Source organism: Phaenicophaeus curvirostris, chromosome 8, assembly GCF_032191515.1.
Source record: "Phaenicophaeus curvirostris isolate KB17595 chromosome 8, BPBGC_Pcur_1.0, whole genome shotgun sequence".
Taxonomy (NCBI): domain Eukaryota; kingdom Metazoa; phylum Chordata; class Aves; order Cuculiformes; family Cuculidae; genus Phaenicophaeus; species Phaenicophaeus curvirostris.
In genome coordinates, this window is record NC_091399.1 from 5,422,473 (window position 1) to 5,442,066 (window position 19,594).

General features: G+C 44.0%; 1 protein-coding gene across 1 annotated transcript; it reads left to right on the forward strand.

Annotated features, from left to right (window-relative positions):
- The first annotated feature begins 4,687 nt into the window (after positions 1-4,687).
- On the forward strand, positions 4,688-19,192 carry MFSD14A (major facilitator superfamily domain containing 14A). Its single transcript, XM_069862172.1, has 12 exons — positions 4,688-4,912; positions 10,148-10,243; positions 11,409-11,471; positions 12,049-12,176; positions 13,423-13,537; positions 14,614-14,832; positions 15,073-15,186; positions 15,663-15,734; positions 16,218-16,330; positions 16,439-16,536; positions 17,080-17,243; positions 17,843-19,192. The coding sequence occupies exons 1-12, from the start codon at positions 4,826-4,828 to the stop codon at positions 18,047-18,049; spliced, it is 1,476 nt and encodes a 491-aa protein (XP_069718273.1). The 5' UTR covers positions 4,688-4,825; the 3' UTR covers positions 18,050-19,192.
- Positions 19,193-19,594: the final 402 nt, after the last annotated feature.

The window sequence follows — 19,594 nt, forward strand, 5'->3', positions numbered from 1 at the left end:
CGCATACGTTTTTGTTTGCTTTAAAAATTACTATTAAATGTAATAATTTGCTGTTCTAGACCAAGCTTCTATGTGATACCACCTTGGGGTTTTTACTGTAACTTTTTAGAAACTGTTGTTTCATTTTTACTTAAAAAAGCCTGGTCTTATTTTCGTAGCATATACTTGGTGTTTCTGTCTGTCATATAGTCCTCTGATGGATTTTCAGAAGTATGTAATTATTTTGTGTTCCTAACTTATTTTTATGGCTGTAATTCAAAAGACTGTAATGGATTTTGTTAAATTGTTTTAAAACTGATAAATGAAACATTGCATTTCTTCTGGTTTTCATTGTCAGTAACTTTCATATTTTAATATATTTCATGCATGTTCTGTTTTATTTAAGGATCATTGTTTTCCAAATCAGAAGTTGTTGCTCATTTCCTCCTGCTGACATTGTTTCTTGCTGGATATTGTAAATGAGGAAGGTTATTAATTGGTTTCTTCTCTGAAATCCTTATTTTGTAACAATGAGATATTAAAAATCATTAAGGGTTTTTTGTGTATTAGAAAGGTAATGTTCATCAATAACATGGTATTACATCATATATGCAGTAGTATATCGTTACCTATGGTGTTTGGTTATTGTAAGAAAGTCTAAGAAGTGTTTCCTTGCCTCTGTTTTCATTGTTCTGTTCATTTTTAATGCTGATTATTTTCCACAGGAAATAATGTTTTCCACACTGAAGAGTACTTCAGTTGTCAGGTAAGCTAATTATATATTTTTAGATATCTAGAATTAAAATATTTTTACTAGAAAAAGCACAAGGGAAAGTGCAACAAAATAAGTGGGATTAATTAGATGATATTTTATGCTTCAGTGAAGCCAAATATCTGTTCAGTTCGATATATAATTTTCTCTATTTCCTGCTAGGTGAATTTATAATTCTTTCTAGAAGAAAAAAAAATCTATCCTGAGGTGCCATTCGGTGCTCCTTTAATGTCTGCTGCATGTTTGCATCCAAGAATAGACATAACTCTTGCCTTCAACTTTCCATCATCATTCTGACTGTAATTAGCCATATTCATTTAATTAGCAATTAATAGCTTAGTAAAAATGGCTTATAGGCTAAGCATATGTTGATATTTGCTGACACGAGTAACACTTCTTTAGGTTTTTAAAAGTTTGTCTTTATTTTCAATATATTTTGAATTTAATTTTAAATAAATGAGCCCAACTGTAAATTATATATTTGAACTTCATAGAAAAATTCCTAAGGTAGCCTTAGAAATTTTTTATATGTTGAAATTTGCGTGTGATTACACTGAATACAATTTGAATATATGGTATTTTCAAGCAGTTTGGAAACAGGGCATTTCTTTGTATAACACTGCTGAACTGTGGAATGCATCTTGCATTACCTAATACAGTCTCTTTTTAATCCATAGTGAGGTAAAATACAGTATTTTTTCTCCTCTATGTGTAGATAATGTCTCTATAGCAACAAAGTGGTTAAAATTAAGCACCAGCTTTGTTAGGGAATATGATATAAAACTGTTTGACACCTTTGTAAATGGAGGGGCTTCCCATGTGCATAGCTTAGCAGAAGTAAAACAATTTTTAAAATAACATTTATTATTTCAGAATATAAATTTTGGCATCATTTTCCATAGACTCCAGAAGGCTCTTGTAAGATGTTTGTTCATGGTATCTTTTCACATACTGCTTAATGAATTTTGCCAGGAACTTAATTTTGACTGAGACATGACTTTTGTTAACCGCTGTATCATGACTTGTTGTGAATCGCACTCCAGCAGTGTTATTGTGACCATCTGTCTCTGCACGCTTCTTTTCTGAAAACTCGGATCTTGTTCAGGGCTGTGGTTTCTGATCTCGAGGTGGCAGCGAGCCTCTGGGTGTCAAGTACCCAGTTATAGTATGGTGTGAGGTTGTAAAACACTGTAATCCTTTGTAGAAGAGTTTCACCACAAGTTACCAGGTGGCACTTGGTTATTTAGTAGCTTTCCCCTTGCTTTAAAGTATTTAATTTTGATAGCAGTGGAGAGTCCTGTACAATGTAACTCCTAGAACACAACACAATCTGTTGATTCATGTTACAGTTTAGGAGCTGAGGTTTTATGTAGGTATAATATGGAGTTCACAAACACATCGCTATAGATGGCTAATGTTCTCCTGTCCTTTCCAGAGGGACATATAATAAAAAACAAGGCATTGACAATTTTTCAGGCCTCTTCATTTCTGTCAGTTCCTTTTGTCAATTTTGATCTTAGTGATCACATGCAGTGTGATTTAAAGTGAAATTTTTAGGCCATTAGGTGACAGAAATTAATTATTCATCAGCTAACCAGAGGAGCGTAGCTGGTATGGACTACTGGGCTGCAGGGGACAGTGTTCTTTAAGTTTGGCCTAAAAGCAATCTGCAGTCTTAACTGAAACTATTGAAACCATTGTTCATCTGTGCTTTAGATTCCATGGTTCCTCTTGGGGAGCTGAGAAGTACTGTCTTGTTTTCATTCCGCTTCCAAAAAGATAGTACTATCTTCTGCAGCTAGCAAGCAGTATTATGCATTTACTTTGTATAAAAAGTTGGAAGCTACCAGTGTTTGTCAGGAATTTTTGTCAGTTAAATAATGGCAAGACGGATTATGTCAGGACTGAGGTAGGTAAACAGAGTCTGGTATTTGAAAACATGTAGCTGGCTGAAATTTGTGACAGCAAAAGCAAGTCATGTGTAGTTTATTCTAAAGTTAGGAATTCTTCCTTGAATTGTCTGCTTAGCCTGCATGAGCAGACTTGGTATTTAAGATGCATTTGGGATAGTGACATCAGTAGGAGAAGTTGGTCTAATGTAAAGGTGTAAATGGAAAACCAGCTGTTTAACCAGCCTAGTTACAAAACATCTTTGCTGAGATTTAGTTGTCTAAACTTTTTTACAGGGGTTCCTTACATGTCATGTACACATCTGTGTGTGATGCTCCTACCAAAACATAACAACATTCTCTCCAAGCAGCAGACTTGAAAGCATGGTGACATTTTAGGACCTCTCTCCTGTTCATATAGAAGGCATGAGAAACCCTGGAACACACTGCAATTGTCACACGCTTGCCATAGCTTATTAGGACTTGTGACAAATGACTGATGACAGCAATGGCTGCAAAGATCCTTTTTCCCCTACGGGTGTCTGGGTGCATCCACGCTTCCCGTCATGAGCTAGAACCCACCGGCCTTTGTCATGCTGTGTGAGTAGAGCAGATCCATTGGCTTGAGTAGTGCTGCACCTCATGAAATGAGAGATCCCTTAGAAAATCTGGTAAGAGGGCGTTTGGTCTTATGGTTCTTAGTTTAACCAAGTCCCTATAATCAAGCAGCGAGTGATTTAGACCCCCTTGTTGAGGCAGTAATGTCTGTCCCAAGGGAAGGAGAGCTCAGGTCTGTGCATTGCTGTTTGCATGAGTAGGGGTGGTGTTAACGCGTGGCTGGGGGCTTGGGGCAAGCAGTGTTGCAGGAGCTGGGGAGATAGAAATGTGCAGTAAGAGGGACAGAGGAGTGAGCGAGGAACAGAGAAAACCCTGGTATGTGGCCATGGAAAGCTGTGGGCAAGATCACGAACGTGGTGCTGGATGGGACAGATGCTGCTCTGGTTAGTGCTGCTAGGCATCAGCAATGAATTTAAACTCTAACATGCAGAATCATAGAATCACCAGATTGGAAAAGACCTATCGGATCATCGAGTCCAACCATTCCTATCAAATACTAAACCATGGCCCTGAGCTTATGAGGAATGACTGAGAGAGCTGGGGTTGTTTAGCCTGGAGAAGAGAAGGCTGAGGGGAGACCTCATTGCTCTCTCCTTATGTTCAGCCTGAACCTCCCCTGGCACAGCTTGAGGCCATTCCCTCTTGTCCTGTCCCTCGTCACTTGGGAGAAGAGGCCAGCACCCTCCTCTCTACAACCTCCTTTCAGGTAGTTATAGAGAGCAATGAGGTCTCCCCTCAGCCTCCTCTTCTCCAGGCTAAACAACCCCAGCTCTCTCAGCCGTTCCTCATAAGGCCTGTTCTCCAGCCCCTTCACCAGCTTCGTTGCTCTTCTCTGGACTCGCTCCAGAGCCTCAACCGATACTAGTACAGGTTTTTTAAATATTTTCTCCAGTGAGAGGTTCAACGCCTCGGGAAAGCCGCCCCCCTTCGCCTCATCCCGTGCGCTGCGAGGGCAGTCAGGGCCCGGATCACCTGCCCCTCTCAAGCCGTCAAAGCTGCCGCAAGCAAAGTTCAACGCCCGAGAGCGGAGAGCGAGCAGCTCCCGGCTGGGTTGCTGGGGTGGGTCACGGGCGCGGGGCTGCGCTTTGCCCCGGCGGCGCCTCCCCCCGCCCGGCGAGGACTGCGGGGTTTGCTCCTTTTTCGCGGCCACCTCGGGGGGCGCCTCAACATCAGGGAGCGGCTCGGTGGGACCTTAGAGCCCACCCAGCTCCAACCCCAGCCACGGGCAGGGACGGCGCCGCCGGGACAACATCCGTGCGTGCGGGGCAGCGCTCGGGCAGGCCGGAGGGCCGCTGGTTTTGTCTGGATTTCCCTGTTTTTGTCGCCGCGCTCCCGCTCCCCGTCCGGCCACCGCCCGGGGGGAGGGAGGGAACGGCCCGTCCCGCCCACGTGACCGCGCGCGGCCAATGGGGCGATCGCGCCATGCGGGGCGGTGGCGCGCGGGCTAAGATGGCGGCGGGCGCGTGAGGGGCGGCGCGCGCCGGCGGAGGGGGGAAGGCGAAGCGAGGGCCCGGCCGCCGGGGAGGCTCCGCCGCTGCCGCCGCTCCCGGGGCCGGGCGACGCGAAAATGACCCAGGGCGGGAAGAAGAAGAAGCGCGCCGCGAACCGCAGCATCATGCTGGCCAAGAAGATCATCATTAAGGACGGCGGGACGGTGAGGCGGGGCGCGTTCGGGCCGGGCCGGGGCCCCGCGGCCTCCTCGGGAACAGGGACGGGGACGGGAGAGGCCGAGCCGCGGGGAGGGGCTACGGGAGCCCCGGCGCGGGGAAGGCCCGGAACGAGGGCGCCAGGAGCGGCCTGCCCGAGCGGGGCCGGCCCCGACAGGGCCCTGTGCCCCGGAGAGCCTGGGCAGAGCCCTGGTAGAGCGGGGCCGGCCGGCCGGATGGGGCTCGGCCCGCACACACACACACAGAGGGAGCTCTGCCCGCACACACACGCACGCACAGAGGGGGCTCTGCCCGCACACACACGCACGCACAGAGGGGGCTCTGCCCGCACACACACGCACGCACAGAGGGGGCTCTGCCCGCACACACACGCACGCACAGAGGGGGCTCTGCCCGCACACACACGCACGCACAGAGGGGGCTCTGCCCGCACACACACGCACGCACAGAGGGGGCTCTGCCCGCACACGCACGCACGCACAGAGGGGGCTCTGCCCGCACACGCACGCACGCACAGAGGGGGCTCTGCCCGCACACGCACGCACGCACAGAGGGGGCTCTGCCCGCACACACACGCACGCACAGAGGGGGCTCTGCCCGCACACACACGCACACACACACACAGAGGGGGCTCTGCCCACACGCACACACGCACAGAGGGGGCTCTGCCCGCACACACACGCACGCACAGAGGGGGCTCTGCCCGCACACACACACACGCACAGAGGGGGCTCTGCCCGCACACACACACACGCACAGAGGGGGCTCTGCCCGCACACACACGCACGCACAGAGGGGGCTCTGCCCGCACACACACGCACGCACAGAGGGGGCTCTGCCCGCACACACACACGCACAGAGGACTCTGTCCTGAGCTGCCCCTGCCCAGGATGGGCCTCCTGCATCAGAGCAGAGCTTTCCGCAGTTCCCTCCGGCTGACTTGCTTCCTGTTAAATGCATACGTTTATAAGAAAGGAAAGTGAACTGTTTTGGCTGCTGAAGCTTGTGTTTTAGTCGATGAGCAGTGTTGCTTCCCGTGTATTTTTGCCCCTGTTTTTTTTTCCACCGTGTAACGGTGTGTAGCTTTGAGATGCCCTCTTCTAAATACAGTGCTATTATTTCAAATAAAGGGTCATCTTGATTAATTAAACTGATGGTGGCCTTTGGCTTTGTCTCTGTGGAACGATAATGGAGAAGATGGAGGTGTGAAGTTCATCTGGTGACCGACTGTCTATATTTCTTTAGTGTGAAGCAAAACTAATCCCAGTGATGGATGCTGATGTTTTCCAGGATGTGTTTTCCTGCTCTTTGTAAAGATAGAAATGCATGAGATTACCTTGTAGAAATGTTTTAGAGTGGGTAATAGAAGCAGAGTAAATGTTGCTACTAATGGGATGTGGTGCCCTCAGAATATCTCTCTAGAGGAGTCATACAGGATACTTCCAAGTGTCCTTCGTCTCTCAACTTTAACTTTCTTTAGCCAAGAAGGAGGAGAAGGGATAACATAACAACTGTATTCAGTGACACTTGGGGTGCTGCATTCAGTGTCTCTCTTCAGTCTCAAAAGCAGGGTGTGGACTTGCATGATTTCTATATCATGTTCAATTTTTTTAAAAAGTGTGGAGATGGGCTGTGAGTGTGAGATGAAGCTATGTAGATGGCTGTCATATAACAAAAATAACAGCTTGCGATATTTTTTGGGAATGTTTTGGGAATTCGTTATAAAGTTATAAAATCTGGAGTAGCAGAATATTCTTTATAATGACACTAAAAACTTAGTGCTTGCATTTTTTTTAAGTTTGCCAAAATGTCAAAACCTGTGCTCGCTCTCTTTAGTTTCTTTGCTTCTCCAGCATTCTCTGTGACATTGTGGGAAATGGGTGAATGATAAGGGCCCGTGTCTTGAATGTCTCCACCTGGCAAACCAGTGATTAATCAAGCATCTAAGTGTCCAGTTTCCAGCCCGAATAGTTTATTTTGAAGCTGTTTGACACCAAAGAAAACTGTGTGACTGCCTGCAAGAACATACAGCTTTTTTAGTAGCGAGCATCACGGTCAAAAAGAGTTTACTGATGGGGAACTTAAGTCAATTGAATTTCCTGTTCCTGATATGGAAAGAACAAAATGAGCAAGAGGGAAACCCAGCCCTTGCCTCTGCAGTGCCTCTCCTCCCACCACAGGTTACATCGTGGGTCCCCTTGGCAAGGCTGAACTGATGGTGGTGCCAGAATTGGGATCGTGCCTGGTGGTATTTTTGTGGTGTTTCCTTTGTAACTGCGTGATGAAAAGCAGCACGTAATGATGTGTGTACTCAAGAGTGTGTGATCAGATTCACCGAAGGAGAGGCAGTAACACCAGGGGTTTCTACACAGTTCTTAATTTTGCCTTCCTTTATGAGCACTTGCCTTGTGCAAGATCATGCATTTTTTAAGCAGCGATGAATTAGGGAGTGCGCAGCTGGGCAGTGCTGGAGAGAGTCGGAGCTTAGGACTTTCCTTGGTGCCTTACCCTTCCCAGCAGAGGGAGCAGCAGCTATGAGCTTGTATCTGGTGTTCTTACTTTGGTAGCTATTCTGTTCCTGTCAGCTATGTGTCCTTAAGGGTTGCCTGGCAGATACGCTTTTATCGCTGGCATGACTTGACTGTACACAGCGTTTGGTTAAAGACATTTTGTCTCTGACTAGAGAAAGGGGCATTCTTAGAGTACTGTTTTGTGCCACAGACTTTGCTAAACGTAATTACGCTCTGTTCTGGCTCTGTGGTTGCCCCAAAGGGTTGTGGTTATTGCGATGGGAACGTCTCAGTTCCAGGTTGTTCACACAGAGGTTTCATATCTCCAGCTGTAAAGCCTTCCGATTTGGCTGCACCTAGGTTATTACATTACATTACACTACCTTGACCAGTCTGTAAAGCACAGCAGGGCAAGTTTATAGACTACATTAGGGCTGAATACCTAGCGCCTGCGCTGTTCCTGTTGGGGTAAGAGGGTACATCAGACCAGTACTGCAGTCTGAATGCAGACAATATATCTTTATGCATCGTAAGGTTTAACCCTAAGAATCTAAATGTTGCTTCTCTTTGTTTCTGCCAGTGTAATAAAAACATCGATCAGGTTGCTTACAGCAACCTGGGTGACATGGCAGGGGACAACTGTCATCCGTTGTGTGCCTTTAAAATCGCCAGCATTTCTGATGCCCAGGACAACTACTGGCACCATTCTGCTGGTTTGGTTTGTGGCTGCCTGGAGCTGGACAAAGGCAGCAGAGACACAGATTGCTGCTGAGCCTGTGTTCACTGTATGGGGACAGAATGGAGGTGCCTTTGACCTGTGGTGCCTGGGGGGACAGAGATGGCTCATAGCTCCCACCTCACCATCCGTGGGTCACGAGCCAGTAGCTTGACAGGAATCAGGTGACTGTGAGAACGAACCGGATCTTCTGTACCAGACTGAGCAAAACAGTCCAGATTGTTATTTATGGTTTGTGCAGAGCTGGATACGTTTTCAACCTGAAACTAAAATAAGGGTTGTGGGTGGAAGGGAGAAGGAATTCTGGGAAGTGAAGATAATTATAGCCACTTTCTGTAGCTATAAAGACTGTTAATTTACCTCCTTAAGAGAATAGGCTGAAAAAATAGCAGAAATGTCTGAATGGAATATCTGTATTGACTGAAGAGGACTTGGGAAAGAAAAATGGCACAGTGCTAAGGTACTTCTGTAGCTCACCTCTGCATGTTGATACGGTTACTTTTGAAAATTATAATCCTTTCTAGCAGTAGGAGTAAGCGGCCAGTGTGGTTTTCTGCATTTATTTCCTACAGTTATTCGGAAAGTGCTTTTTTTTTCCTTCTGTGTTGGAAATACTGGAATCTGGAAAGAAAAGCTAGGCATGACTTACATAAACCTTGTGATGAAAGACTCCAGTATTACCTAACTGAAACTTACAACCTCAAATATGATGCAATTTTAAAGCACCTCTGAACATCTCCAAGCCAGCTGCCCATTCTTTTCTCCCAAGCAGGGTCAACTGGAGCAGTTTGCTCAGAGCTGTGTCCAGTTAGGTTTGGGGGATGGAGATTCCGGAGCTTCACTGGGCAGCCCATTTCCAGGGCTTGGTTTTGTTCAAAGCGTAAGCTGAATTTCCTGTATTTCAGTGTGTGTCTCCAGTCCAGTCAGTGACGCCTCTAAGGGGAGTCTGGCTGTGTCATATGTGCTCCCATCAGATGTTTACAGGCATTGATAAGATCCCCCTGAGCCTTCTTGGGAAGCAGCTGAGGACCGTAGCTTGTGTGTGTTTGGTCACTGTAAATGCTGGATCGGGTCAGATCAGTAACGCTCTGTTAGAAACTCACCTTCACGCAGAGCCAGGAAAGTAGATGTAAAGGCAGCACATCTAAGGTTAAAGAATGCATATGAGATTTCTGATGAGTTGTTCGTAATGCCTTCATATGCACCATTTCCTCAATTTGCGAATGCTGAACTGCGGCACGTTGTTTGGCAGGCATTTATAGAATATGTGAAATGAGCAGGTTATCCTACCTATGCTTTTTTTTTCCCGCCCTCCTCAAAAGCTACTTCTGATGATGGTAAATCATGAAAGAATTTGAAGTTCCTTATTTCAGAGCTTTTATCCAGATCTCTTCCTACATTGGAAGCACACTGTAGCTGATAGGCGTGCTCTCAGTTTTTGGGAAGTGATCAGTGCTGTTCCTGAGATTCCCTTCTGGCGTATGTTATTTCAGTTTTTCTTCCTTGATTTAGAGCTATCCATGTTTTGTACTTAACCATGGTGCCTTCTGCTAACAGAAGTACAACAGAGCTGTTTAGTAGACTAGGTGATTAGACTTAGAGATAGCTGAGTGTGAACACTGCCATATTCTGAAACTATGAAAGGTTGTTTTCCATGCAGTGTTGTGTGTCCTCAAGCATTTTTCTCAAGGAAAAGGAACTCATTCTCTAAAGAAGAGTCTGTTTCTGCTTTCAGTAGCATCTTTGCTTCCCATACAGGCAATATCAATGGTTTATCTGCATAGGTTTGAGACACTTCAAACTGTTAGCAGCAAAGGGTTAAAAAAGGAACTTCGCTCAGTACCAGTTAGCTAGAGTAATTGTATTGCCTTGGTTTGAGTCCTGTTTCATTCCTTAGTCCTCTGTTCAGAGTGTTTGGGTGCATTTCTCCTGACTGTGACAAGTGTTTTGATCACTTGTTTTTTCTCTTGTTTTAGCCTCAAGGAATAGGTTCACCGAGCGTCTACCATGCTGTTATAGTGATCTTCTTGGAGTTTTTTGCTTGGGGACTCTTGACAGCACCCACTCTGGTGGTAAGTGAGATGCTTCAGCTTTTTCTTGCTGAAGAGATGGGGCAATTACTGCAAAGGCGTTGAAAATCTTCTGAATAGAATTAAAATTGCCTACCATGGAGCTGCTCCTCTATCCAGATGAAAAGTTTTATGTTCTTACATGGAATCAGTAATTTAAAGTTATTTCACTGTAGCACTATAATGATGCAGCATAGCTGCTGATGTGCAGATCTGCTCACACTCAGGCTTACATGTAAATATTTTCTGACTTGAAACCAGTAAGACAGTATTAAAATTACCTTTCCTTTCAAAATGCTACAAAAAGTTGGCACATTACAAATGTAAGGACAAAAATACACTTGCAATCTGGTAAAATTATGCAGGTGTGTGTGTAGGTAGGGAGATCTTTGCTGACCTGGCTGTGCTTTAAACAGAAGCTTCAGAGGACAAACCCTGTCACACCAGTCAGAGCTTCCCTGTGATTAGCGAGACAGTCATACCAACGTGTTTGTACCAAATTATTTTCTAATTTAGTTGGTTGCTTTCTGTTTGGATTTAATCTTTGAGAGTGACACATCCTTACAAATTAGAAGGAGCAAAGGCTTAAAGATCTCCAAGCAAACTCCGCCTAAAATGCAGTCTTGGTGCGGTCCCATAAGCTGGTGTTGACCACACAGAGTCTCTGGTACATAAAAGGCATGTTGGTCACTGTCTGGAATCATCTCTCACCACACCAGTTGGACTGAGAGTGGTGCCCAGTTTAACCTGCCTGTCCAGACCGTGGTCACTGAATTGAGAGGCGCTTCAGAATGATGTTGTCTCTCTTCTCTCTCCCCAACCCCTGCAGGTGACGGGCTGGGGAGCTGGGTCTGAGACCATTTCCTAGGTTCTCTGTGGTCTATTTAGATTTCTGACATTGGGGTTGGATGACACAAATCCTTCCCAAAGTTTTGAGAGAACTGAGGCCTCTACGAAGTAAAGCTAAAATCTCTTAAGTACCTTCCGTGTGAATTAAAAACTATATAGATTATTTGTGGTGTGTCTTTTTTTTTTTCTTTCTCTATATTCTATGAAAATATAACACTACTGTGGGTTTGCCCACTCCTGACTGCAGGAGTTGGGTGCATCATGAGCAGTGTTTATTGTTAATACTTTGTAAATGACAGTGTTTGTCTCTCTCCACCAGGTTTTGCATGAAACCTTCCCGAAACATACATTTCTAATGAATGGGCTAATTCAAGGAGTAAAGGTACGGTGACAGAAGTTAATCACAGTTTAAAGTGAATGATGGGAGGAATGTGGAAATGACTGCCAGTTGAAAGAAACATTCAAGAGGCTATAAAGAAAACAGGGGAATAAATGATTGCTGAAAAAGGAAATATACGTTTTACTTGTAGTAAGATAATACTTAGTCTCTACCTGCTGTCTGGGTTCAGCAAATAAAAAGGTAGTTGATTAATCCCAAGTGACACACATTGTGTTAAGATTTGAGAATTTTTCACTTGGAGCTTGTCGTTCCAGTAGTTTCAATTATTTACGTTTATGTGACTTCTAAATGTATAGACCTATAAAACATAGTTCATAAAACTGCTGGTGTGACTGAATCATCTGTGTTTTGAATTTTGTGTAGCTCTGAGGTAATAAATCTCAAATTTTATGTAACTGGGCAAGAAGATCAGTAATGCTTGGCTGTATTGCTTCTGATGCACTGCACTATAGTCATCACCTGTAGTAAAAGCAGAGCGCAGCCTGCAGTCAGTGTGGGATGGTTGGCTACAGCGATTCAAACCACTTGGCTCTAACTTGCAATGTTTTGTTCCATTTAGGGCTTATTGTCATTCCTCAGTGCCCCGCTCATAGGTGCCCTCTCTGACGTGTGGGGGCGAAAGTCCTTCTTGCTGCTAACAGTGTTTTTTACCTGTGCACCAATACCACTAATGAAGATCAGCCCATGGTCAGTAAATGTTTTCACGCTGGATTTGTCTTTTCTTGTCAAGGGTGCTATATAAATGCTTACGCTTATAGCTCTGTTGATAACTATCGTTTGTGCTCCATGGAACGCTGAGGCTTCTGTATTAATTCAGTGCAGAGCTGGGAGAACAGAGTCAAAACTGAAGTAGCTGCTGTGAGACCCAAACGCCTTGCTGGGAATTTTAAGACCCACTGGTTTTGAGCTCTGTGCTGTGGGCTCCACCCCCTGCTTTACCCCACTTGCCAAAAATACTGGAATGCTACCCAGTAAAGAGCAGGCTTTTATTGTGGCCTTGGTACTCCAATACTAACCGACTACGTAGAAATGAAAACCTTACTGTGCCAGCTAGTGCATGGAGAGACCATTTGTAACTTAAAATGTTCTGCAGTTTTATACTTCTGTTTCTCAATCGCTGGTGCGCATGTTGCCCAGGCAGGGCATGAGGCGGGTCTCAGCGGTGCTGGGCTGCCCACCTGCTGCATCTGGGGGTGCAGCCGTAGCACAGACTGCACCGGCGCAGGGCAGAGCCAGCTGTTCAGGCAGTCCCGTAAGCCTTTTCAGTTTTCTCTCTGGTCACATGGATTGCTCAGGGATTCTTCATCCTTTTTCTGGGAAGTAGCATGTTTCTGAGCATACATTAATATTTTAAATGACACGTGCTAGTGTCTGTAGTATAAAGAGAAGGCTAATGTTGAGACCTCTCAATGACCGGGTTCTGAAAGTACTGAGGTTCCTAATTTGCTTTGAGTTGTAGACGCCCAGTTGCAGTTCACCTGACACCTTGTTTCCCAGAAGTACCTCATCACAGCAGCTTTTACACGCGTTATAAAATTATGCTGTTCATCCAAGGGCAAGTTACAAGGCAAGCAGCTGTAATGCACATCAGCAAAACTGGAAGGCAAGAATGTGGGGGGGTTTTCATATCTCAGAAATAATGAGTTTTTAGCAAAATTGGCAGGAAAAGTTTGTACTACTTATTCAGTAGTATGATTTACGGTTGGACTCGATGATCCGGTGGGTCTCTTCCAACCTGGTTATTCTGTGATTCTGTGATCTTTGCACTTGGTGAGCTAAGGAGGAATTACATGACCATATCGAGATCCATTCACATTGGCTTTATCCAAGTTTATTTTAATACATTGAAGTTGGACATGTTGAACTGTGCTTGGATTGTAGATAGACTTTTTGTTTCTATTGAGCTGTTCTCATGTTTTTATACCGTTCTTAGGTGGTACTTCGCTGTCATCTCTGTCTCTGGAGTCTTTGCAGTGACATTTTCTGTGGTTTTTGCATATGTAGCAGATATAACTCAAGAACACGAGAGAAGCATGGCCTATGGTTTGGTATGTATTTCTCTGGCTTTGTTCCTGTGGTGTTCCGTACTGAACACTTCAGTACATCAAACCTTCCAAATCTGTAGTTTTGTTCCTTCTCTGGCAAGTTGATTTTAGTTCAGAGTGAGGTTTTTCTGTTTAATTGTTCTTCTTGTCCAGTCCTGTCTCTCTTGAATATTCTGCTTGTAACTTAAAATATGACCGTGTTAAAAGGTGTCTTCCCCGTGTCTATCTGCACCAATATCACCAGTGTTAGTGATGTGATTTGAGGGGCTGGAGTTATTCCTCTGGTGTTTCTCGTGTTGGTATCACGCTGTCATCTTTTAAAAAAACCCCACCCTTTTGTTCCTGGATAATTCTGGGGCTGCCATTGTACAATATCTGGACTGTTCCTGTTCATGTCTCCAGTCACACTGCTGTACTTCAGTTCAGAACAAATGTGTCTGAGTAACTTGTCTGTCATTAGTTCTTACAACTTGCTTCCGTGTCTCCATTATCTCCTGACAACCGGCCAGATCTCGGGAGCCTTCACAGCCCTGCGTGTTACAGATTAGCAGAATTATTTGTGCATTTGCGTTACGGAATCCGTTACCATGTTCAGCAGGAAGAGCTGAATACTTTCTTCCTGCCTGTACACATCAGGAATTTAGATATGTTGAAAAAGTACCTTCAAGTTCTAAAGTTAACTGCAACCAACTTTCTGAAGATCCACTGTACTGAACTGGACTATCCAGCAGGTTGAATTTAATACGCCCTTGATACAGGTGATTTCTTTCTTATGAGGCATTGCACATTTCACCAATACAAAGATCAAATACAGCTCATCGCTTCCCAGAGATACCAGCAGACTGTCAAGTTCATTAAACCTAATTAAGTCAGTATATGCAAGAGTGCTGAGTGCCTCCCGTTGCTGTCCAGTTCTCAAAAAAAAAAAATTTCTTGAAAAGTTGTGACTGTCTGAAATACACAGCTGCCTGCACAGAGTCACAGGAAAAAGGTTACGCGAGTCAAATGCGAAGGCTTCTGAGGATAAGGACACATGGATTTACATCATTGCACATCTCACCAGCTGTTATTTGTTCCAGGTTTCTGCAACCTTTGCGGCGAGCTTAGTTACCAGCCCTGCAATCGGTGCCTACCTTGGTCGAGTCTATGGGGACAGCTTGGTGGTGGTCCTGGCCACAGCAATAGCCTTGTTGGACATCTGTTTTATTCTTGTGGCTGTGCCAGAGTCGCTGCCGGAGAAGATGAGGCCAGCGTCCTGGGGAGCACCCATTTCATGGGAACAGGCTGACCCTTTTGCAGTAAGTTATTTAAATGTGAAATGTTTTATTGGTAAATGCTAAGATTTTGCGACAGAACTAGGCTGAATTTACTATCTTTCAAGCTTAAAAAACAAAGCCTGTATATTTTCAAGTTTAACTTTGCATTAATGCGAATACTTTTGCCAATTGTCTTGCTAAGCAAGGCAATAGCTTCATTCATTTACATGCTTTTCTGACTATGAAGGTTAAATGTCTTACAATAATTTTTTCTTGCCGTAGTCACTGAAGAAAGTTGGCCAGGACTCGATTGTGCTGCTAATCTGCATAACAGTCTTTCTTTCCTACCTCCCAGAGGCAGGGCAATATTCCAGCTTCTTCCTATACCTCAGACAGGTAATGTAACGTTTCGAAATGGATTCAAAGAAAGTAAATTTTTCAGTATTGCTGAATTAGGACAGAAAACAGGGATAAGCAGTGCTTGTCTAATTTAAAAGCTTCCAGCAGCTCATTTCAGTCCTCTTGATGTTCTGGGTTTTCTCTTTAAAGATACAAAGAGAGGAGAGAGGTGAATGAGTTATAAAACAGTTTCTCGTGTTTTATATATTTTGCATTAATCTTAGAGTACAAGATTCACTATGTTAAACTGGTTTTGTTTGGAGTTTTTTTTGGAGGCAACTGTTTACTTGTTTTCTATTTATACCCCTTTATTTGTTTTGTATACTTGCTTGATTTAATAAAAAAATAACCAAAACCATCCTCTTTCTAAGTTAGGGAAGAGCTGAGTAGCAACGACATCTTCCCCCACTGGTCTCTGTGACATTCCCATACACTTTCTGGTTAATAATCAAATTGCCTTTTTTTAAATCTAGATAATGGGATTTTCATCTGAAAGCGTTGCAGCATTTATAGCAGTCCTTGGGATTCTCTCCATTATTGCACAGGTGAGTTAACTGATCCATAGTTCATTGGTTGGTAACTTTGAAAGAGCAAAGCACTGTGGAGAACTTCCATAATACTGCAGGTCTGGACAGATGACTCATCTTTTCTGTAGCTGCTTTCTAAGTCTGTAACAGTTAACACTCTGACTTCCATTTGAATGAAAAAACAGCTTCCCAGCCGGGGTCTGATTCCTTAATACCCACAGTGTATCGTGTTGGAGAACCAAACCCTTTGTGCACCAGGAGGGGACGCAGTTTGTTCATATCACTTACTAAAGGATTGCTGTTGTTCTGGCAGAGGCTCCTGCGTACTTGACAAGTGCTGCTTGTGGAGAATCTTACTCAGCTTCTAAAAACTAATTTATTTACTTGCATGTATTTAACATTTGGAATAAAATGCTTGAGGGTTTTTGTTGCTTTTTTAATTCATTAGTTTATCTGCATGTATTTAACATTCAGAATACAGTGTTTACTTTCTCCCATCAGACAATAGTTCTGAGTTTATTGATGCGGTCTATTGGGAATAAGAACACCATCCTGCTGGGCCTGGGATTTCAGATCCTCCAGCTCGCGTGGTACGGCTTTGGATCAGAACCATGGTAGGTACATGATACGATATCATTCGGTGCCTCACCCTTTTCCCAGGGGCGGGGCTGCAGTGTGTGTATCCTCACAAATCCGTGCACTTGGGTCTCTGTTCTTTGCAGGATGATGTGGGCAGCTGGTGCAGTTGCAGCCATGTCCAGTATCACTTTCCCAGCTGTAAGCGCGCTGGTTTCAAGAACTGCTGATGCTGACCAGCAGGGTAGGTGTTGTCCTAATACTTTGTGTTCTAGTCAAATACCCATGTGGGCAGCTGCCCAGGCACTGTCGTAGCCGTCCCGACCCTTGGCACAGAGCAGCCCCTACACCTGAGCACCGAGCACAAAACATTAAAACCCAAGTTATTTCGAAGTTGTAATATGTGGGTATTTAGTCCTTTTGGCACAGAGGAAAAACACTCAACAGGTTCCCACAGCAGCAAAATATTTGGCAAACTAAATGCTGTTTATTTTCCTCACTTTTGCCAAAAGTTTCTGTAGTTGTCTATGTTGCACGGTGCTTCCGCTCCTGTGAGAGCACAAGGACCCTGTGAGCGCAGCGCTGCCCCTGGCCTGAGGGCAGGGGGGAAACCCTTGAATGCACTGCGGCAGCTTTTCTGCAGGCAGCACCGTTCAGAGCTTTCCTACTTGTGTCAGTTTGACAGTGAAGCGAATCAAGTCTTACTGATCTGTTCATAACCTATGAAAAATAGCTCATTATCTGTGTACAAATAGAGAAAGGTAATGGTGTATTTTATGTTTCCCAGGTGTTGTTCAAGGGATGATAACAGGAATTCGAGGCCTGTGTAATGGTTTGGGACCAGCACTTTATGGTTTTATATTCTATATATTTCATGTTGAACTGAATGAACTCCCCATGCCTGAATCGCCAGCAGGAGGCAGCACAGATGCACAGTACCATTTACAACAGGTATTCTTGGTTTACTCATTAATTCTAAAAAAAGACATTAGGAAGGGATGGTGCCCACCCCTCCTTGAGTGTGGGGCTGCGTTACGTTTTGTTACGCTGTCTGTAAATTACGGATGTAGATGGTACGATGTGGTTTAACTGTCAGAGCTACAGCTGATAGTACATTGGACAAGTGCTGACCCTTGTAAAGAGAAGGGAGTGAGGGAAGGATGGATCCCCCTTCCCTCTACTTGATGATGGATTTACCTTTCAGGTTTACATTTTTTGTTTTGTCATCCTTTGCTTTTTTTTCACCAATCTCTCACTATTTATTAGGAACTAAAAAAAATAAAATTTATCGGGAACACTCGCCAGCAAGAACTCACACTAACAAGGAAGCTGGCGAGCATTATTTAGAAGCCCATGCTTGCTCTCCTCAGGCTCAGTGTACAGCAGTCTTTCCACGTCTTTTCTAAAAGACTCCATGTGGGGACAAATCCTGCAGGGCTTGCGTAGCGAGAATAGGGTTTTCCCACTCTTGAAATTTGTGTAGGGGCAGCTGCAGTCTGTTACTGTGTGTCTGCAGGTTCACTAATACCTTGTGGTGTTGCCGTTTTCAGAATTCTATAATTCCTGGACCCCCGTTCTTATTTGGAGCGTGCTCTGTGCTGCTGGCACTTCTTGTTGCCTTGTTTATTCCTGAACACACAAACCTAAACCTACGATCCAGCAACTGGAAGAAGCACTGTGGCAGCCACAGCCACCCCCACAGTCCACAAGCTCCCGCTGAAGCTAAAGAACCGTTATTGCAAGATACAAACGTATGACAGAAATCCAGGAGGATCTTTTAGACTTTTCTTTTTTCATCAGCAGTTTGGGATACACATTCCAACTCCATCAAAAATGTATTTTCTTAAGGTAAACTTAAGAAATATCTTTCTGCATGAAATTCATAGGAAAAGAAAACAGGAAGTTTCTCCAAAGATGTTGCCATGGATTTAATAATCTAATAATTTGCTTTTACAAACACTGTTACATACTTTTGTCTCTTGCCATGAAATACTGTTACTATTAAACTTTCTGTTCTAGTTCAGAGACAAAAAAGAATAGTCAAGGCATGAGCATGTGTCCGTTTCCTTAAGGTGGTGAGCTTTAATTCTTGTCATGCTACGTCTCAATGAGACAGAACTGGCATCCACGTGGACCCATTCATTTTAACGTTGTAAAATCTTGGGTCAGATGATTCAAAGCCTTAATGTAAATGTACTCGAGTAGGGAGAAGGTGAGTTGGTATCATTTATCTTAAAAGTCATATGGCAGGTTTTTTTTATGTTTGTACTAATATAAAAAAATCACACGAGCACGCTTGCTGAACAGTAAAAGTTATTTTTATGTAAGTGCATTTACTCTTTCTATTTTTGAATAAACGGTAGTATCGAACGCTTGTTTAAATATTAAAGTGGGTGTTTTGAGCCTACAGATTTTAATATTGGCTCCAACACTCTGCTTTCCAAGTACCGTTTATTATACCACTATATTTCTGATGTTTGCATAATCATAAAGGACCTCAAAACTTGAATACACAGACTGAAATATAAGCTGATAGCCTTGAATATGTCCATGTGCTATATAGTGGCCTTTGAGGACTGTCACAATAACCCTTTTGCATTACAGAGCTAATGTTTTAGTCCTAAATTTTCAGGACCCTTAGTACAGAGGAGAGCTTTATACAATTACTGATGTGAATTTCTCTAAAAGTGTATATTTTTGTGTCCAGTTGTATTATTTAAGTGTTCCTTTGTATAAATTTTGTGTATAAAGTATTGTATAGGTTTAAAATGTTTTCATCTTGTGGTTATTGCTTAATGCTTTTTTACCTACGAACATTCACCATGGTTGACCAAGAGCAGGAAAAAAATATGTAAATATACTGTTAATAAAGTCAAATATTTTAATGAATTTTTAAATAATTGTTACTGTCTCTTAAAACCTTAATTGAAGCTCTGGGGCGTGCTTCTGTTGTCCTTCAGCACGTGGGAACGAGTGTCTGGAGAGAGGTCCAGCACTGTTTTATCTGCTGGGCAAGGCTGCTGTGAGTGTGTTGGTATCCTCCCTTTGTTCCACAGCACAGGCCCCCTCAGCTGCTGCTTGAGGGAACAGGATCACAATAGGTCCAGGCTCCCAGAAACAGGTCAGTAAAACAGACACTTGGGCCTGGGTACGGGGCCCTTTGTGCCTGCCTTGTGCCCCTGCGCTGGCGTCAGTCTTCCCAGGGCCACTATGCTTTTGTTTCATTTCAGATGAGAACAGGACTGGGAGATCTGGAAAGCTACTGTGTTTAAATTACCAGCTGGTTTGACAGCAGCTTCTAT